General features: G+C 38.0%; 1 protein-coding gene across 1 annotated transcript in view; it reads left to right on the plus strand.

Moving 5' to 3' along the window:
- CDKL5 (cyclin dependent kinase like 5) overlaps positions 1-10,900 on the plus strand; it is an 83,529-nt gene extending 72,629 nt beyond the window's left edge. Inside the window, exons 15-17 of the mRNA XM_059818851.1 lie at positions 3,070-3,172; positions 8,850-8,969; positions 10,276-10,900. Coding sequence (XP_059674834.1) covers positions 3,070-3,172; positions 8,850-8,969; positions 10,276-10,662 — 610 coding nt within the window. The 3' untranslated portion in view covers positions 10,663-10,900. The remainder of the gene's footprint in view (positions 1-3,069; positions 3,173-8,849; positions 8,970-10,275) is intronic.
- Positions 10,901-17,868: the final 6,968 nt, after the last annotated feature.

Here is a 17,868-nt window from a genome sequence, read left to right on the forward strand (position 1 = left end):
AGAGTTTAGTGTTGAGTGACTATACCATACCGATTTTTTTCTGATAATCCTTATTTTTTGCTGTACTGTCCATTGTCTGAAAATCATCTTTTGGGATGCCTCAAATATACCAGTGTTTCATCTCATCGATCAAAATGTTCTGCTCTATTTTTACTCAGCACAAAATCCTGGTGTTGAAGCTTCCTGCTATAATGCTATATATGTTCACTCTCTTCACATAATGAGCATGTGTTTTGAAGCAGTTGCTTTTCAAGGTCAATTCTTTTTCAGACAACTGTACTGCAATATGAGTCATAGGAGTTAATGACATAAACCAGTTGGTGTAAAACCACTGGCTTTTAGGAAAGCAACAATTGAAAATGAGTAGAGTTCTCAGCCCCTTATTTTTCTCCTCTGTCTGGTCGCTATAGTCATAAAGAGGAAATGATGGTGCAGAATTTCACTTCTCTCCTCTCTGCTCATCTGCCGTAGGGAGCAGTGTTCTTGTCCAGGTTCACTGAGCCAAAGAAAAGAATTTACACGAGTGAATTTCTGTCTAAAAGTCTGGCAAAAATTGTCCCAAGCTTCATTCTGAAAATTAAGTTCACCTTTAAAAATACAGTGTCTCCATTTTGGAATGGTCTTCGGAACAGAAAAGCCATAGCCAGACATTGAAAAATTTTGAAGGACAATGTAGAGTAACCACATGGGGACTTCCTTATGATCTGACACCGGTTCCTCAGCAGGCAACATAGTTGCTGGGTTGGTAATTTGTACTGGGGCTGTGGTTCGGGGTATGTTTGCAGATGTGAATGCACAGTAGCTCCTTCGGGGAAAGGCTCGGAAGATTCTTAGCCCCATTCACATGACTTTCAGAGTACAAGCAGGATACTTGGGGTGCATGCTTTCCTGCAACTTTTCTAACAAATTAAGTAAAAATCATTTAGTTAATAATTTGATAGGTGTTTTGTCTATGTTAAGTCAGTCTCGTGAGTTCACCGAATCTGTAAAGCTGTCAGTAGTCTTTACTCTTCGGCTTTCTCTGTGGTGCTTTAAGTAACTAATAGAAGATTGCCCTACTGCTGTTACGCAGTGGTACCAAATACAGGGACGTGACAGAAACAGGAATTCTTAGCAATCCAGTATTTTTAAAATACGTGTTTTACATCTAGTAATTATATTAAACTAGATATTTTTGCTGTAGTGTTATAATTTTCATGTTAAATCTACATTGTTGTGCACCTGAATGTGTTTCCTGGATGTAGATGTAAGTTCCAAAAATCTAAATTAGGAAAATTTCCACCATCATCTCTGCCTATAAATCTTTCTTCTAAGCCCATTCTCTTACTCAACAATTGCACTTTATTACCGCATTTAAACACGGCATGCATTTCTATTTAGAACCAGGTAGCATTTCAAGCTTGAGGTGGTTTTGTGTAGAAATTGAGAAATGGATGAAACCACCTATCAGAGTGAAGATAGTCATCAATAAGGAGGATGACTCCAGTGATTCCTACCCCAACTATGTGTTTCACATTTGCCTGGAAAAAAATGTCAGCTTGGCATGTAGTAGCAGCTGAATCACCAGCTGATAGCATAGCATTTAAAGCCAGAATTAGAAGCCAGAGATAACTATAGCAGACAGCTAGGCGTTGCTACATTACAGTTACTCCAAGAAAAGCTGCTCCTGTTTGTCATCCAGAACCCTTAGAACTGTGGCTTTCCTTTAGGTTTTTCATCAAGGCGATGGAATAATTTCATTTTTGTTTTCGTACAACTTAAGACTGAAAAAGGACTGTTAAAACACCCAGTATGATTTTCTCTATGTTAGTTGCCATTAAATGTCATCCATTCTCTGGGGTCCAGGCCCAGTAGCATACCTGACTAATGTGTATCTCCCAGAAGGGCATGTGGTCCTGATTTGAAATGTTAAAGATGGGAAATCCATTTCTTCACTAAAGAGGTTGTTCTGGCGGTTAACGATTCTCATTGTTAAAATCAGTGCCTTATTTCTAATATGACTTCTCTGGCTTCATCGTCCACCTACTTGTTCTTGTTATGTCTTTGCCCTTTACTTTAAAGACCCTTCTAGTACTCTGTAATTTCTTCCTGGATAAGTACTTGTGTGCCACAATCAAGGAAACTAAATGTTGGGGCTGGTTTGGCTGTGTTTTTTAATATACTAAAGAGATTAAAAGAGTCAGAGATTTCAATACAGGCCATTCTTTCTATCTCTGAAATTATTTCTGTGACACTTTCCTGCACCGTTTCCAATTTTCGAACTATTTTAAAGGGTATTAGAACTGCATTCAGTTATGTCTCACCAGTGTCTTACATAAACCATCTTTTTACCCCATATCAGTACTTTACATACACAGTTTAGTGTGTATACTTAAAGTAACATGCTCTTTATCAGCTGTAGTTAATTCAGCTGTGTAGACAAGTTAAAAAGTGGAAATTTAATCTTCAGGCAAGTCACCTGTTCCACTTTCGGGTCATCTTCTTTTGCCAGCACTGTCTCACCCACGCATAACAAACTAACTGAAGTTTTAAAGTTGAAATGGACAACAGTAGATCCCCAGCTTTCCTGGTGATAAATTTGGAACCATGTCAGCAAAGGTCAGGAAGTTCAATTGAAATTGGTTCTCTCTGGTGAACTTTGCAACCCCTGGCTCTCCAGCAAGCAGTGGATAAACTGGACCTGTGCTTTTATACCTCAGCACCATTTGTTGTATGTTCTCTCAGATATGATTTTCATTTTTCTAAAAGACCTTGTGTGTGATATTTTGGTTTGAATATTAAATTCTGGCTTAAAAAAAAGAGACATGCATGCTTTCCTTTTCCCTAAATAACTATTTGCTGGTTTGAGCTAAACATTTTACCTTAACACTGTGTTCCTCCTATCCCATTTAATAAGATTATTTATCTGGTATTTGTATAGTAACCCTTGAACCAATGAATGCTAAAACATTAAGAATCTTTTTACTTTAATCAATAATTTGCATTCTTTGGCATAAGATCTCATTTTTACACAGACTTTACATAATACCAAAAGAATATCTCTCTTACAATACCTTATTTCATGTTTAGGAAAAGTCCTGAAAACCTTAACAGTCACTCAGAACAGCTCAAGGAGAAAGAAAAGCAAGGTTTTTTCAGGGCAATAAAAAAGAAAAAGAAGAAATCTCAAACTGTAAGTATACAGTATTTCTAAAAGAAAATATGTTTATCAGTTTTGAATTATACCATTTTAATATGCTAGATTAGTACAGTACCTTTGTATTATTTGTGATCATGCCCGCATGTATCTATTTGTTCTTTTATTTTCTCTCTTGGCTATATGAAAGTCAAATTCTTTCCCTGTTCAGGGTTTATTTATCTGTCTGTTCAATTATTTCTTCACCTACTATCCTGTGCATCTTTGTTTTCATTCAGACCCTTTGAGAGACAGTTTTAATGCAAGTTTTAAGCTGATGTTGCAGCAAATTCTTTTGCAGGATATGGTGATACCATTCCAAGAATAGCAAATGCATTATTGTGTGTCCTCAGAGCTTGAATAATTTCAGACACCTATAAGGAGGAGATCAAACTGTTATAAATGAGAATTTTTTCCTGTCTTTTTCATGGCAGTGTCTTGATAACAGCCTCCATCTTCTTGCTGCACCCCGTGGCTGGAATAAGGATGATGTGTCTTAACCTTTCTTAACATTTTATGTTTTGTTGGGGGAAGGGGTTGTGGCTTTTATTTGGCATAAGCGTTTGGTGTCTTTTATACATTTTTACATTTTCATCTAGTTTTTGGGAGGGAGAAAGAACTTTCTTTTATCAGAGAGCAGAAGTATATTAACATTTCACAAAGTTTTATAATGAAAATCTCCCTAAACTGAAGTAGCATAAACATCATCTTATTTCATCCTTGGATGACAGTTCTGGAAACAGTAAATATATATTTTAAATTTCATTTACATAAAGTTAGTTTTACAAAATTTAAAACTACAGGTACTTTATCTTAAATTATGGCTAGTACAAGTGTGGTCTTGCAGTTCTCAAACAGGCCACCAGAAGCAGAACTTCTGAACGTTTCAATGGTTTTTTTATTAGTACAGTAGTATGTTACTAAATCTTATGTGCAAAATAGTTTAATAAATAAACGTTTGTCCTTTTCTGTTACCTGTTCTTTTCTGTGTGCTTCATTCTTACGTTTCATTTTTCTGAGTAATGAAATCTGGATAGTAAAACTAAGAATTTGACCCAACTTTTTTTTTTTTTTTTTTTTTTTTTTTAAGATGGGCTTTTCACTAAAATGTGACTTTATTGTTAACCTCTTAGTAACAGTACTTCCTTATTTGATATTGGTATTGTGTCAGATGCTCTCAGCATACAAATAAGAGGATAAATTCCAGACTTGATCTGGAATCTGAAAATGGAACTGTGTTTTATCTAGCAGAGGGATCATCATCTCCAACAGTAATGTATGCCCTGCTTTTCAGAGGAGCATACTTTAATTCCCCACATTGTGGGGTTTGTTTTGTTTAGGAACTCGATGCCATTCAAAAATGAGGCTGCAATTTTTCTATAAGTGTAACTGCAGTTATAGTTTTGAATGTTCTCAGAATGGAGTAAATCACACTCACTCCTTACAGTTAAATTGGCTTCAGAAGTTGTTAATGGTACCACAGGGCAAAGGGGAGTAACTAAATCAAAATATCTACTGTCATGGAGGGAGGTGACATGACTCTGGGTGGTGGTGGAGGGCTGATCTGTTGAAAATTGGGGGAGAAGAGTTACTATCAGGCTGCTGTTTTGGGGGGTGGTTTTGGTTTGGGGATTTTTTTAGTTTCTTTGAACTGTTTGGAACATGTGTGTGTGTTAACTAGCACCAAAAAATGGACCTCGCCTTCCTGATGGGCAAGTTTTAGAGCAGTGTCATCTACCTCTCCTTCTGAATTTGTTCATCCTTACACCTCACCTGTACCCTGTTCAAATACGATCATTTGCATTACACAACGGAACAAAATACCTAGATTATAACTCTGGGATTATTTGATATCAAAACATCCATGAAAGGATAGCACACCTAAGGCCATTGGTTCCAGTGATGCATTTTCCAACCAAAAAAAAAGGGTTGAATTTGCACCATTCTAGTCCACTCCGATTCCAGCCATTCAGACATGGTGGCAGGGAACACTCTAAAAGCCCGGCTGATAGATGGTGTATCAATTACTTCCAGGTTAAGTTATGCGAAGGAAATACAGACTGGACTGTGTTGCATCTCATAATCTGGCACTTTCCAAACATCTAAATCACAAGTACCTTGGTCTGTAGCTCTCAAAAACATCACTGATTGCAAGACAGGACGGAGTTATACATAATCCATGCTCCTAATTCTTCTCAGTCTTAAGGAGAGGGATAGAGGGGGGAGGGGGTAAGGAGAGGTTTCGCATAAGAGAAAATTATGTTAGCTAGTTAGAGCTAGTATCTCACAGGAAGATGAATAAATTCATGAAATGAGATAGTGATAAAACTCTTGCATCCTCAGGTAGAAACTTGCTGACATCAACTTGATCTTTGGACCAACCAGAGACTGAAAAACCTCTTCTCGTTTCTACTTACAGCTGTTTAACAGGACAGTATCTAGGGACAGACTGCACCCACCAATGTGTGTGTAAATGTCTGGTTCAGACACTGTTCATTGTTCTTCTTCATCTGTTGGTTAAGGGCATCTACCTAACAAACATTGGAATGTTCATTAGGATCTTCCAGCACAAACAAAAATTATTACCTTCAGTTCAGCACCAGTTTGACTTCAGTAGTAAAAGCTGTTAACAGCACTGTAATATTAGCTCTTCAACTACATGAACAATGTTTTCTATGAATTCATATTAAAAATCTAACAAACAGCTTGTGACTACCCAAGTTTTTTTCTGAGGCTTATAATTCTTACAGAGTCCTGGAAGTATGTAATTCCACTTATTTACTCTGACACAGACTTTCTGCAGCAAATAACAAACTAGACCACAGAACTGTCACAATGCTGAAAAGCATGTCATAGAATTAGAATTTGTTAAGAGACTGATAATATCATACCCGCTAGCTACTATTCACTTTTGATATCCTTTGGCAAGTCTCATTTTGCTGGTGATTGTCATAAGAGTCATAAAAGGTATCTGAAATTGGATTGAAGATATCTTCTTAATAATGTCATTCTCAAAATCTCTGATAGCCCAGAACTGATCCCAGTTCCTGACACTTCCTCCTGCAGAGTTAATCCCATTAATCATTCTCCCTAGAGAGTTCTCCAGGTGCAATTCCTCATGGGTTCATAATCGTTACTTCCTGCTATGGGAATTCTTTGCAATACTGATTTTGCAGAGCTGTTCTTACCCATTCTCCTTTTCATCTTGTTTGGAGTCTTTTAATAAGGTGGCAAAAGGTTTTGAGGATTGCTAGAGTTACAGTTTTTTCTGTCATCTGCCACCAAATAATTTGATATCCATGAGGGCTGTGCACAGTGTCAGTAGGCACTATCTTCAGAGGAGACCAAGTTTTGCAGATTTTGGCACACATAGCAAGCTATGGGTCTGAAGAAATTATCTGCTTCGGGAAGAACAGTTGCAGGTGAGCCATTCTCCTAGTGATGTTTTGATTCCTTTTTGATTTATTGAACTTCAAACAGAAAATTGTTCTGACCGTAAGGTTTCTAAACAAGCTATGCTAATTAGTGCCTCTGTCTTTCATTAACTTGGATGGAATCTAGAAGCTGAGAAAGCTGTTTGAAAACCCTCACTTTTGGTAGTGCACCCATCATTCTCTTTAGTCATATAACCATTACATTGTATTAGAAAGTTTTCTTTCGGTAGGCAGAATAATGCTAAGCACAGCATATGTGTCCTGTGCTTGTTTGTACCTGAGCAGGGAAGAAATAGTCCCATTCTTAATTTTAATACTTGATAGTTCTGTTTGTTGTTTGTGCATCCATTGGTATGCTTTTTGGTTGTATTACAGAAATTAAAATAAAACAGCCAGTGCCTTTGCAGTTATACATGAAGTTGTTGAAGACATATTTTTGTCAGAACTGAAATAATTCATCTTGGAGCCCTAGCTCTTTTTACAAGTTAAAAATAGAATACTTTTATTTGTTCTAGAGGTAGCTATCAACTGCTTATTCTGAAACCAATTGCTATTATTGTTAGTGTATCTTTGATATTTTATTTATAAAAAAATAAGAAATGTCATACAGCTTTAGGTCATTATAATAAGTAACAAATGATTGCCAGAATTACAGGATTTGATCCAAAGCTCAGTGAAGTCAACAAGACCTACCAGTTGTTTCCAAAAGGCTTTGAAATGCACTCTGCATTCCTAATTAACATGCATATAAGAATAGGTGTACTGATCTCTTTTTACATGCTTTATATGCATTGAGTTCCTTGAATTTGTTCCATATGCTTTTTTTGTTTAATCACTATTGTATTTTCCCAAAGCAAATTATAGGATTGATGCAATATATTGTTGGAATTAAAAAAAAAAAAAATATTAATATAGTAAGGACAGATCTCTTGAATTGAAATACTATGCATTTAGTTTTTGTATCTTATATTGCAGACAGACTCAACCAACGGGGAGAATCCAAGCATCAAGAAATCCCTCTTTCCTCTTTTTAATTCAAAGAATAATTTAAAGCATAGTTCTTCTTTGAAAAAGCTTCCTGTAGTCACTCTACCCATGGTATTAATTTTTAAGTACAGTAGCACTGTAAAATGCTCCAGTAAACTTGTCTTACTGACTACAGCAGCATGTGTTTTATTTTCATGGGATCACTTTCTCTTCATGCCAGTTAAGTATCTTGGGCCAGTTCGATAAATTTAAGTAAAATTGGCAGTTCTGTTGAAGTAGATTGTGCCTAAAAATTTTGTTTTACTATTCGATATACTGAAAATGTGACATACACAGTTCCAGAGAGAATGAGCCCTGAAACTAAGACTGAAGGAGGAAAATAGTTGTGAAATTGTGTATTTTTAAAATTAAACTGTCTCATTCTGTTTCAATCAGGAAAAACATTAACCTGGTTTGTTTTATAGCTATATTGGAAATACTTTTTTTTTTATGCAAACTGCTCATTTACATATCAACTTAATTAATCAAATATTAACAACAGATTATCTGAAAACAAAATTTTAGCTCATGCCTGTGATGTATTTTTGTTTGTCCTGATTGTTCATGATAAAAGACAGCTTGCATTAAAAATAGGTTAAATTTTAACTGTCCTTTTTTTGCTTAGAATTCTTGAAATGAGATAAAACTCTACATATAAATTTTAAATTATCCTTCTGCCATAAATTTTGTTGGATTTTCAGCTTGTTTTGGGCAGAGGAGGTTGGGGAGTTTCTTGACTTTTGCTTTAGTTTGGGATTTTTGTGGAGGAGGAGAAAGATGGGGAAAAGAAAAGCTCTTGGTTTTGTGATGGCAAAATCAGCCAGACATCAGTTTAGAGAGATTTTGGTCTGCTTCACTCAGGAACAAATTTATAGAACTGATCCATGGTCTTAACTGCAGCATGGAATGCTTTTTAAATGAAGATGAGGCTCAACAATTTATTTAGTTTTTTTATTTTTTGAAGCCTTGTTTAACTGCTCTCTCTTACAGCAAGTAACACTAACAGCATGCAAATGCTTTAAGGGCTAAGGGTATAGCAAATCTGCATGATATCCACAGCCACTTGCTCTTACTATGGGGAAAAATATTGAAAGGTCATTGCAATTCTGCTGCAGTAATGGGCTTCACTTGCGTTCTGTAATTAACTGGGGGAAATTACTTACAGCTGTTCTTAAGAATATACTGGGAAACCACTATTTAAAATTTTGTTGCAGATGCCTAGCAGTGATGGTCAGGATCTCTTGGCATTACAGAAAGCCATTCATTCTTCTAATCACCAGAGCAGCAGGCAGAAGGATTGGCATCCTGAGAAGATGACAGAAATTCAGCCTCATGTAAGTGGCGTTATCAATTCCCTGTATTTTAACATCACTGAGGTAGCTTGACAGCTTTTTCTCTGATGAGTAGAAAAATTGCATTTGACATTATTTCCCGACCTCCCCATTCCCCACTCATTGAGTGTGAAAAATCATGTGCCTGCAGTCCTGCATAATTCTTTGAAAATCCAGACATGAATGACAAGGAGAAGAAGAGAGACTAAATGTCCCTGTGTCAGTCTTTGAGCCTTTCAGAATATTGGTTATGTTTTTATATTAGAGGCAAGCAACATTTCAGTGCACATCTATGGTAGCTGTACAGCACTGCAGAAAAGTCCTCAAGTTAGCTCTGCAAGGAGTGGTGCATCCTGAGGGCACACTGCTACTCGACACAGTTTGATACTTGATGGGGTCACCAGAGCATCGTGACCACGTTACGGTGTGGCTGTGCCTCAGCTGGCACAGACTGCACTTTAAGCAGGCTACACGATTGGAGCATAGCACTGGACTAATGCAAGTTTACTTTCTCCAGTTCTATAACCAGCTTGGGGGGCAGGGTTTGGGAGGGAGCTTCAGTGCTGTACTCTGTTGCCATTACAACATTGAAAACTGAAGAAGAGAGTTCGTTGCAGCTGCAGTGTTCGAAGAAGCAAGTTGCTCTGTGAGTTGTGGAATTTAATGAGGCTGTTTTCATACCACTTTGTGTACTCAGGCTTCCCCAGGCTCTTGCTAGCCATTTCAGTAACCCCATGTCTCCATTTTCCTTCAACCTGCTCACCAGTTAAAGAAGCTGTGAGGGACTACAGCAGCTTATTGCCCAGCTGCCAGCAAACAAAATATCTAACTGCTGAGTTCTGCCAGCCCTTATTTCAGTGCAGATAATTACTCAAGACTCTTTCTAACCCCTAATTGATGTTCACAAAATTTTTAGGAACTTTGTATTTCTGATATGTGTCTCATAAAATGTGGCTGAGGTTCTAAAGTTAATAGCAGGAGTAGTGACAGATGGACAGCTAATGCAAATGTCTATGCCTCTGTTTTCATAGGAAACAAGGTTACCATAATTGATGGGAACAATTTTTTTTTTTCTGATGTAGAAAAGATTCAATCTTTTCAGGTAGCTAATAGATCGAATCATAATGAGAAGACATTTTCTCAGGTGTGTAGTCATAGCTTGGAATGAAATATTCCAAGTGAATACAAATTAGAAGTGAGGAAGTCCTGTGGAGTTCAAGACGTTCAGTTTAGGATATGACAGTTTTGTTACGGGTAGTCTGATAAGATGGAAAGCAGAAGGTCAAGTGCTTTTCCCCGTGTCTTTCAGAGCCAGCCATTGAAATCTCTCCGAAAGCTCTTACACCTCTCCTCTTCAAATCATCCTGTCCCTGCTGAGCCTCGCTTCCAGCCCTTACCAAGTCAGCCAGCCAAAGCTTCTTTTTCTGAAGTGCGAATTCACCCCATGAGTCAAAGCTCCGGCAGCGGCAGCAGCAACGTGCGGCAAGAGCCTCAGCCGAAAAGCAGGCCGACGCTGCAGATACCAAGCCAGCTGGAACCTACCTGGCACGTCTCCCCAGTGAACAGGAGCGCAAGTGATGGGCCTCCCTACTCCGATCAGCTGCCTTCCAAGAGCGGACAGAACGGGCACACGTATAACCGAACAAACCGATCGCGAATGCCAAATCTGAATGATTTAAAAGAGACAGCCTTGTAATTGCACTTCAGAAAATAGGCCAGTTCAGGTGGAGATCAGCGTGGGGGAGTGGTGGTGGTTCTGGTGATGGTAAGACTGCATTTTCAGCTTTATAAAGGTGTGCAATATGTACATGTGGAGCTATGCTGTTTGGCACCACAGTGAGAGTCAGGGATTATACAGTGAAACAAGTTGAATTATGAATTACCAGTCATCAGAAATGTCGCTGGATGCCAGGCAGAGTGTGCCGGTCAGGGAGAAAAATGCATTGCCGTTTTCTCTCATTTACATTCCAGCTCAGTGCACATCTCTGTCTGAAAGCTGGGAGACTTCTGGTATGTATTGGCACTTATAAGGGTGAAAACATTCATGTCTAGACCTATGCCCTTACTACATTTTTTGCTGCCTAGTTAAAATAGTGGGGTTTATGTGATAAAAGTGTATCCCGGTTAAGGGTTTAATGTTAAATTGTATGTCTTAAATTTGTTTTTTAAACTTCCATATTTGATAGGATTTGTAATATTTATTTATGATGACCTAATATCGTACTGTTATAATCATATCTTTTATGTTATAATGTAAAGTTATTTTGAGCTGTTTGAAACATTGTGAAGCAGTGCAACAGCTACAGTAGTTTCTATAAAAAACTAACAGTAACGTTTATATATTGCATCAGGAGTATTTTATTCTATATATAAATATATATACAAATGGAAAATAACTGTCTGTTTTTTAAATATACTCATTTAAAAGAAAAGTATTGTTATGACACTATCTGCCATATTTTTATACATTTGTGATATAAAGTGCAGTATTATACTTCTAATAAAAGGAAGTTGAATGTGGATATAAACCTGACTGTAACAGTATGAATCTTGCTCAGCTATGAGAGCCCAGTATTACAGGCATTATTGGTAACAAACAAAAGACAAGATTCAATTCCAAGCTTTATTATGGGCTATTTTGTTGGAAGTATTGGCTAAATGTAAGAGACTGCAGAACTGTACAGTCATCTAACTGTGGTATGTTCTCCCCTGTGTCCTTAGCCTTCCTAGTAATATTAATGGGATTTCTGCATCTGCATCAAGAGCACAGAGCCCCAATACCAAATTTTTGTTTCATCTAAAGTGCCCCATGACTAGAAGCTAAAGCAGGTGCTCTTCCACTTAACAGCAGGGGTGAAAACCAAAGAAACATAGCATGAATTGCAAGTGAAATGCCAAACTTCGACACTTACGCATAGCATGGCACTGCAGATCATGGTATAAGCTTTTATGCACATGTGTATTTTACATCTTGTTTAGCAATCTATTAACTAATAAGATAAACACTGTATTTAAATTTAAACTACTCTTGCACTTTCTATTATATTTCAGGATGTATTTAAATCTACAAATCTGATATTTGGATATTGAGGGAGAAGGTTGCCATGCAGCTTACTTTCTCCTTAGGTGTTACTATCTGAATATTCCCGTACACAGTTCAGTTACCAGTCTCAGCAAAATACTACATCTTGGGTTCCAGTCTCCTGTACAACATTGTTAAAACTGCCTTTACGTTGGTGAATGTAGAGTGTAGCAAATACACAACCGGATTCCTCTGTTGCTACCGGTAAACTAAGTCAAAGGTGAGCCAGTAGGAGTCAAAAGAGTTATGCCAGTCTAAACTTTGTGCAATAAGAGGAGAGTCAGGCCTGTAGTGTCAGAACAATACAATCTTTCCTTTTTAAACGTATTAGTTCAACTCCCTCATTACTCTGCAGCATAGTTCGTTTTCTAGATGCTGTCCTCATAAGACACTTGTACTTGCAAATACATTGTCTTTTCCAAAAAGAGATTAACCTGAATGTAAATGCGGTGATTTAGCCATACATGTAGTTAACAGAAGTAGCCAGGCAGTAAGAGCTGAACTTCCTAGTTGGATAACAGTGCAAACTGGACATGCTGTTCAGTACTTCTCGAGTCATACCAAAGTCCAAACAATGGCAAATTTGGCACCACTACTCTAAAAATCTGTGTCAGAAAGGACATCATGGAAGGATGTTGCATCAGGTTTGTCCAGGGCTAAAAGTCAGTCTAGTAAATTTGAAAAATTACGAAATAAGAATTCTTTCTTTGTCAATTGCCTGCAAGAAATGTGCATGTGATTTTCTATAGATATAGACAATATATGATATCTATATATATATGATATATACTGTGTTGATATATCATATATATAGCATATATAAATACAGTAGACATGAAAGGGTATTCAGTTTTTGATAAGTTCAGTGGGCATCCAGGAAAGACATTGTGATATTTAGTAGTCATCACTGTCAGAGTTTAGCAGCATATTTTAGCAATCTCTCTTGGATTCACCGGTTGGTCACAACTAGGTTAGTCCTGTTCTCTGCTTTGAAATGGGCTGACGCCACTGAAATCCCTCACAAAAGCAGTGTCTGAGAGTGGGGCTCTAAGCAGTACGATTCGAATGCGTCCGAGGGAGTGTTCAGACTAGACTCTTCTGTACTTTGTGGATATGTATCCTTTGCCTCTGCAAGACTTTTAGCTTGCTGGTAAGAGCTTCATGCTGGGGATGATGATACTAGGCTGTATGTGGCTGTTCTGATTTCTAGCAAGCAAAACTGTTTCCAAACGATTTTTTTTCTCAGTACCCATCAAGTTAAATCAGAGTCATCTCTGACTGTACATATAGCTGTTTAAAGTAGTTAGCAAAGCTTCAAGGGTGACCCAAGGAATGTTCCAAGTATTTGGTGGCCCATATTTACAGGAAGTTGTTTCTACTTCATACTGCATTTTCTTCTCACATTCAACAAACCGTAGTAGATTTCAGTTGAGTACTAAATTGTGTTGAACGTATGTAGTATTTTCTTCCTTCTGTTGGAAAGAACTTCCAGCAGCTTGGCCAGCTGGTGCTGGGATAAATCATGTATTTTTAACCTGGTATAACTTCCCAATATTTAGAATATTGCTAATGTAATTTTGCCGAGGCTTCCAAAGGAGTCTTATTATAGTGACTGAGATTTGCTGGCTCAATAAAGGGGAAGAGAATTACAGAGCAAAAGATTTTGTAAGTGTGAGCTTTCCTCTTCACTGGTCTGTGTGTCTCGTGCTACATGTTGTATAGATTTACTTAGTATAAAGTACTGTAGTTAAACTGCATTTTATTCTTTGGCATCATTAATGATATGAATAGAAAAGAAACTAGGTTTCAGAAATGAATTATAGTCACTTTGCAGAACTCAAGCTGCCTAAACTTGTCTGTATGTTTTTACTATAGCTCTTGAGCTCTTGTTAACTGAAAAAGAAGCACCTTAAGCTCATTTTAACTGAAATTGTGTGTGTTTAAGCTGTCCTTTTAAACTGCCATGTAAATGTATTAACCTAAAACAACATTTTTTTTTTCAACAGGCCTGACCACAGAGAACAGTCCTTTAGAGCTATTTAACATTTTTTGCTCCATTTATCGCAGCCCAAGATTCATTGTTCCTCTGAGAGGTCACCAGCACGGAGCACTGGGCAGAGTTCTTGGCAGGAAGTCAGTGATCTCAGATTCAGTCCCTTCTTCCTAAAATGTTCCCCATCCCACCATTCCCCATCCCACTGGGCTTGGGACTGACACCAAGCTTTGATTTCTGATACCAAGTCAGACCCATCTAAATGAGTGGGTCCTGATGCCACTCTATTTACGGATACTCGCTCTTCTAGATCAATATTAATGCAGGCTTTAAACTTCTGAATATATGAGGCACCCTCAGGTCGTCCTTAGGCTTGTTGCCTTTCTCTCTGCTACACTTACTTGTTTCTGGGAGCAAAGCCGGAGTGATTCCTCAAGAAGCAGTGTCCTGTGATAGGCTTTTAGCCATTCCTTGTCATTGCAGTTAGGTCTCTTAACAGATGAATCTTACTAGTATAAAAAGCTACATACCAACTTATTTTTCTTTTTTCTTCAAAAGCTGCTGTTGCTCTTAGCTGAGTAGACTCCTGTGTTCACCCAGAAAAAGCTATGACTTCTTAACAATTCAGTGCTGTAGACCTCCCTTATAAGAAAGGGAACACAGATTATATCGCTCTGAAAGCACTGTTATGATCTATTTAGTTAAGGCAAAACCCAGCCGCTTTTGAGGGGAGCCATGCTCTAGAAGTGTTTGGGGTTTTTATTCATGTTTCAGTTTTTTGTTATCTTATAATGGTTTGGTAGTGAGACACGCTTCAAAAATATCTGCATGTAATCAATTCTGTATGTGTTGAACACTGTCAGAGTAGAGCTGGGAGACTATTTGAATCCCAGTTACACAAGGAGTTTGAAAAGGATAGCCATATATAATATACTGCAAATTGTGGGGTGGCAATGAATGTTTATTTTTTCCATTCCAGCTAGCATACATAATACATCTATTAATGGGGTTATATCATAAACCATGCATCTGGGCTGTTGTTCATGGAAGTAGGCCCACCATTCGAAATAGGATAGGAGTGTCACAGAAAATTATTGGAAAGGTGATGTGCCCTATTTAAACATTTTTAAATGACCTTCAAATCAGGACACTATTTAAGAACAGGTGCCTTTCCCTACACAGCTCTCTCTAACTGTGTCATGATAGTAACCATTCATTAACTGGGTTTGTAGTGAATGAGGAGAAAAGCCATTAAACTTCTGGCCTTTGTTAAAAAGGGAGCGATTTGAGTAAACCCTTTTAATATAACACAGCTTGGAAGTTCTAGATTTTGGCTCCTTTTTCAAAGGGTCAAACAGCAGCAGTACATCAGTGCTCAGGCTCATCAGGAAAGTGAAGGCTTGTGCACATCACTTGGTTCAGATGTTGTACTGAAACAAGATTTTTCATTCTGCAGTCACGAAGCAAATTTCATTAAAATTAAGCGAAGCAAATTTTGTAGGAGATCCTCTTTCAATTTGAAGAAAAAAGCTGTGGTAGGTCATCTGTTCTCTCAGTGGACTGTCTTAACAGCTACTGCATGAGACAGCATAGGTAAATCTGATGGATTAGGTCTGAATTTTACTTGCTCCAAGTTCTGCTTGGATACTTATTTGTTACCTTGTGTACAAACAATTGGTGCAAAAGTTGGCTTTTGACAAACTGAGTGGAAGAGGCATGAGAAGTGTGAGAGGACCAGCCCCACTATGTTTGGATGCTTTCGTTCCCCTGAACCAGATTGCTTCTCAGGCTCTTTTAGAATGTAACTCAAAATATGCAGTCAGGCAAAAGTGGCAAAGACGTGGCCCAAAGGTCTGAACATGGAATTGTGACTTAGGCTAAGAGTGACTCTACACAGCTCTTGTCTTCTCTGCAAGTCAATCTACCTCCTCTCTCTTGCAGAATGTGGTCGAGGTTTGGTTTGTTTGTTCTGAGCTTATTATTGACTCCAAATTTTGAAGAGACATATAAAAAAGATTCTTCCTCTAGGTACTGTTAGCAACCAAGTAATAAAATCTTGATGGGCCTTCATCTGATACACTTCTGAAACCTCCAAGCCATCCGAGCTCTCCCTCTGGAATCCCAATGCCATCCTTTGCACTGCTTTGCAGTCTTCCCTTGCCCTTCCCCTTGCGGTTCTCAAATATTGCAGTTGCCTTGTTCTTTGTTGTTTCTCTAGTGCAGATTATCAGGGAGTTAGAGGCCTTATCTACTACTCTACCCTGTTTGCTGTTTTATTCAAACAGCTATCCTTAGACTTGCTCAGGATTTTCTTCATTTTAATTTTCCATTTCATCTGGGTGAGATACCTTACCTCGTTGTGCCCCCACCAAAACATGCTGCCTACCAGGCGCTTTGTTCCACCAGGTCTCCGTTTTCACATGGCATTGTTTCTCTGGATCCGTTCTGAGAAATGCAAGGTGGCATCTTAACTGTACAGGCATAGAAATGCATTGTGAACTGCTTTCGTAGAGCTTTCCATCAGCCTCGTTAAAGCATGTTCATAGCACAAGATGGAAGCCACTATTCAAGTTTCCTATAGGATATAACCTCTTGGTGTAAACTCCTGACATGTAAATCCAATGGCAGAACTTTTAATTCTTTAGTAACAAGGCAAAACTTTAAGTGTAGGTGACTGTCTCGACTTTTCCTTTTCTTCTTACTTTTTTTTTTTTTGTTTTGCTAGTGCACATCTTAGACTCGTACTACTGAAGGATATGTCTAATCGAAAGGAGTAACATCTATAGATATAGATATAGATGTATATATAGATATAGATATATCTATATATATTTGGTTTATATGGAACAATAAGCTAAAATCCTCCATGAAACCGTGATTTTGTTGGAAACTCTATGCAGGCATTTTAAAATCTGGTTAATCTGCTAAGGACTTCCAGGACTGCTTAGATCTCCACTGTGAAATGCTGAACTCTGAATTTGTGTCATTTGGGAGAAGGAAGGAAGAATGAGGTTTAGGAAAATGTGATCTTTTTTTCACAATCTGCCAGTACAGACTATTCCAAAAACAACAGACTGGGGAGGTAGCTTTCAAAACTTTTAAATTTATGGATAAGTTTCCCTGATGTTTTTTAACAGCTCCTAGAAATCTAAAGCGCACAAACTTCTAAATCTACCATGCTTTCTGTTGTGGAAGGGATGTGATGTGGTGTTAACCTTTTTAATCCTGGAATACAAATTGATTTTAAAATGTGTTGAATATTTAAGGATGACTTCATGCAAGTTAACAAATCATTTGTAAAGTGTTTGTATACAACCCTTTGTATCATGTTGTTGGTACACCTTACCAAATTTTTTTTGGGCATGTATTCCATTCTTAACTTCTGTACAATTTCTATTGTTGCTGTAAATATTCTAAAAGAGAAAAAAAAAATCCTGTGGTAACCTAAATTATCAGCATGGAAATGGTTAATTTTTACTGAGCACAATGTATTTTTGAATGGGCCTTCCAAAATATGTCTTTAATAAAAATGCAGATTTTGCACTAGAACACTGCCATTGCTCAGCGGCTGATCTTATTCCTGACACGTCTCCTCCAGAGCGCCTCCCCATACATTAGCTTGGCCCAGATGAGCAGAACAGACCAGAACTGCACCAGGACTCCTCTGCCCGAGAGGTCGCTGCCAGGTACTGGCTAACTCCCCATCTGAGAAGCCAGCTTGTATCTGTCCGCAAGCCTGGTGTTTCCACAGGAGCACAGACACAACAGCTCCGAAGCACTTTGTTGTCCACCATTCCTGTAGTCTCATTGCAGACATTGCGGGGGTT

This window comes from Gavia stellata, chromosome 1 (assembly GCF_030936135.1).
Source record: "Gavia stellata isolate bGavSte3 chromosome 1, bGavSte3.hap2, whole genome shotgun sequence".
Taxonomy (NCBI): domain Eukaryota; kingdom Metazoa; phylum Chordata; class Aves; order Gaviiformes; family Gaviidae; genus Gavia; species Gavia stellata.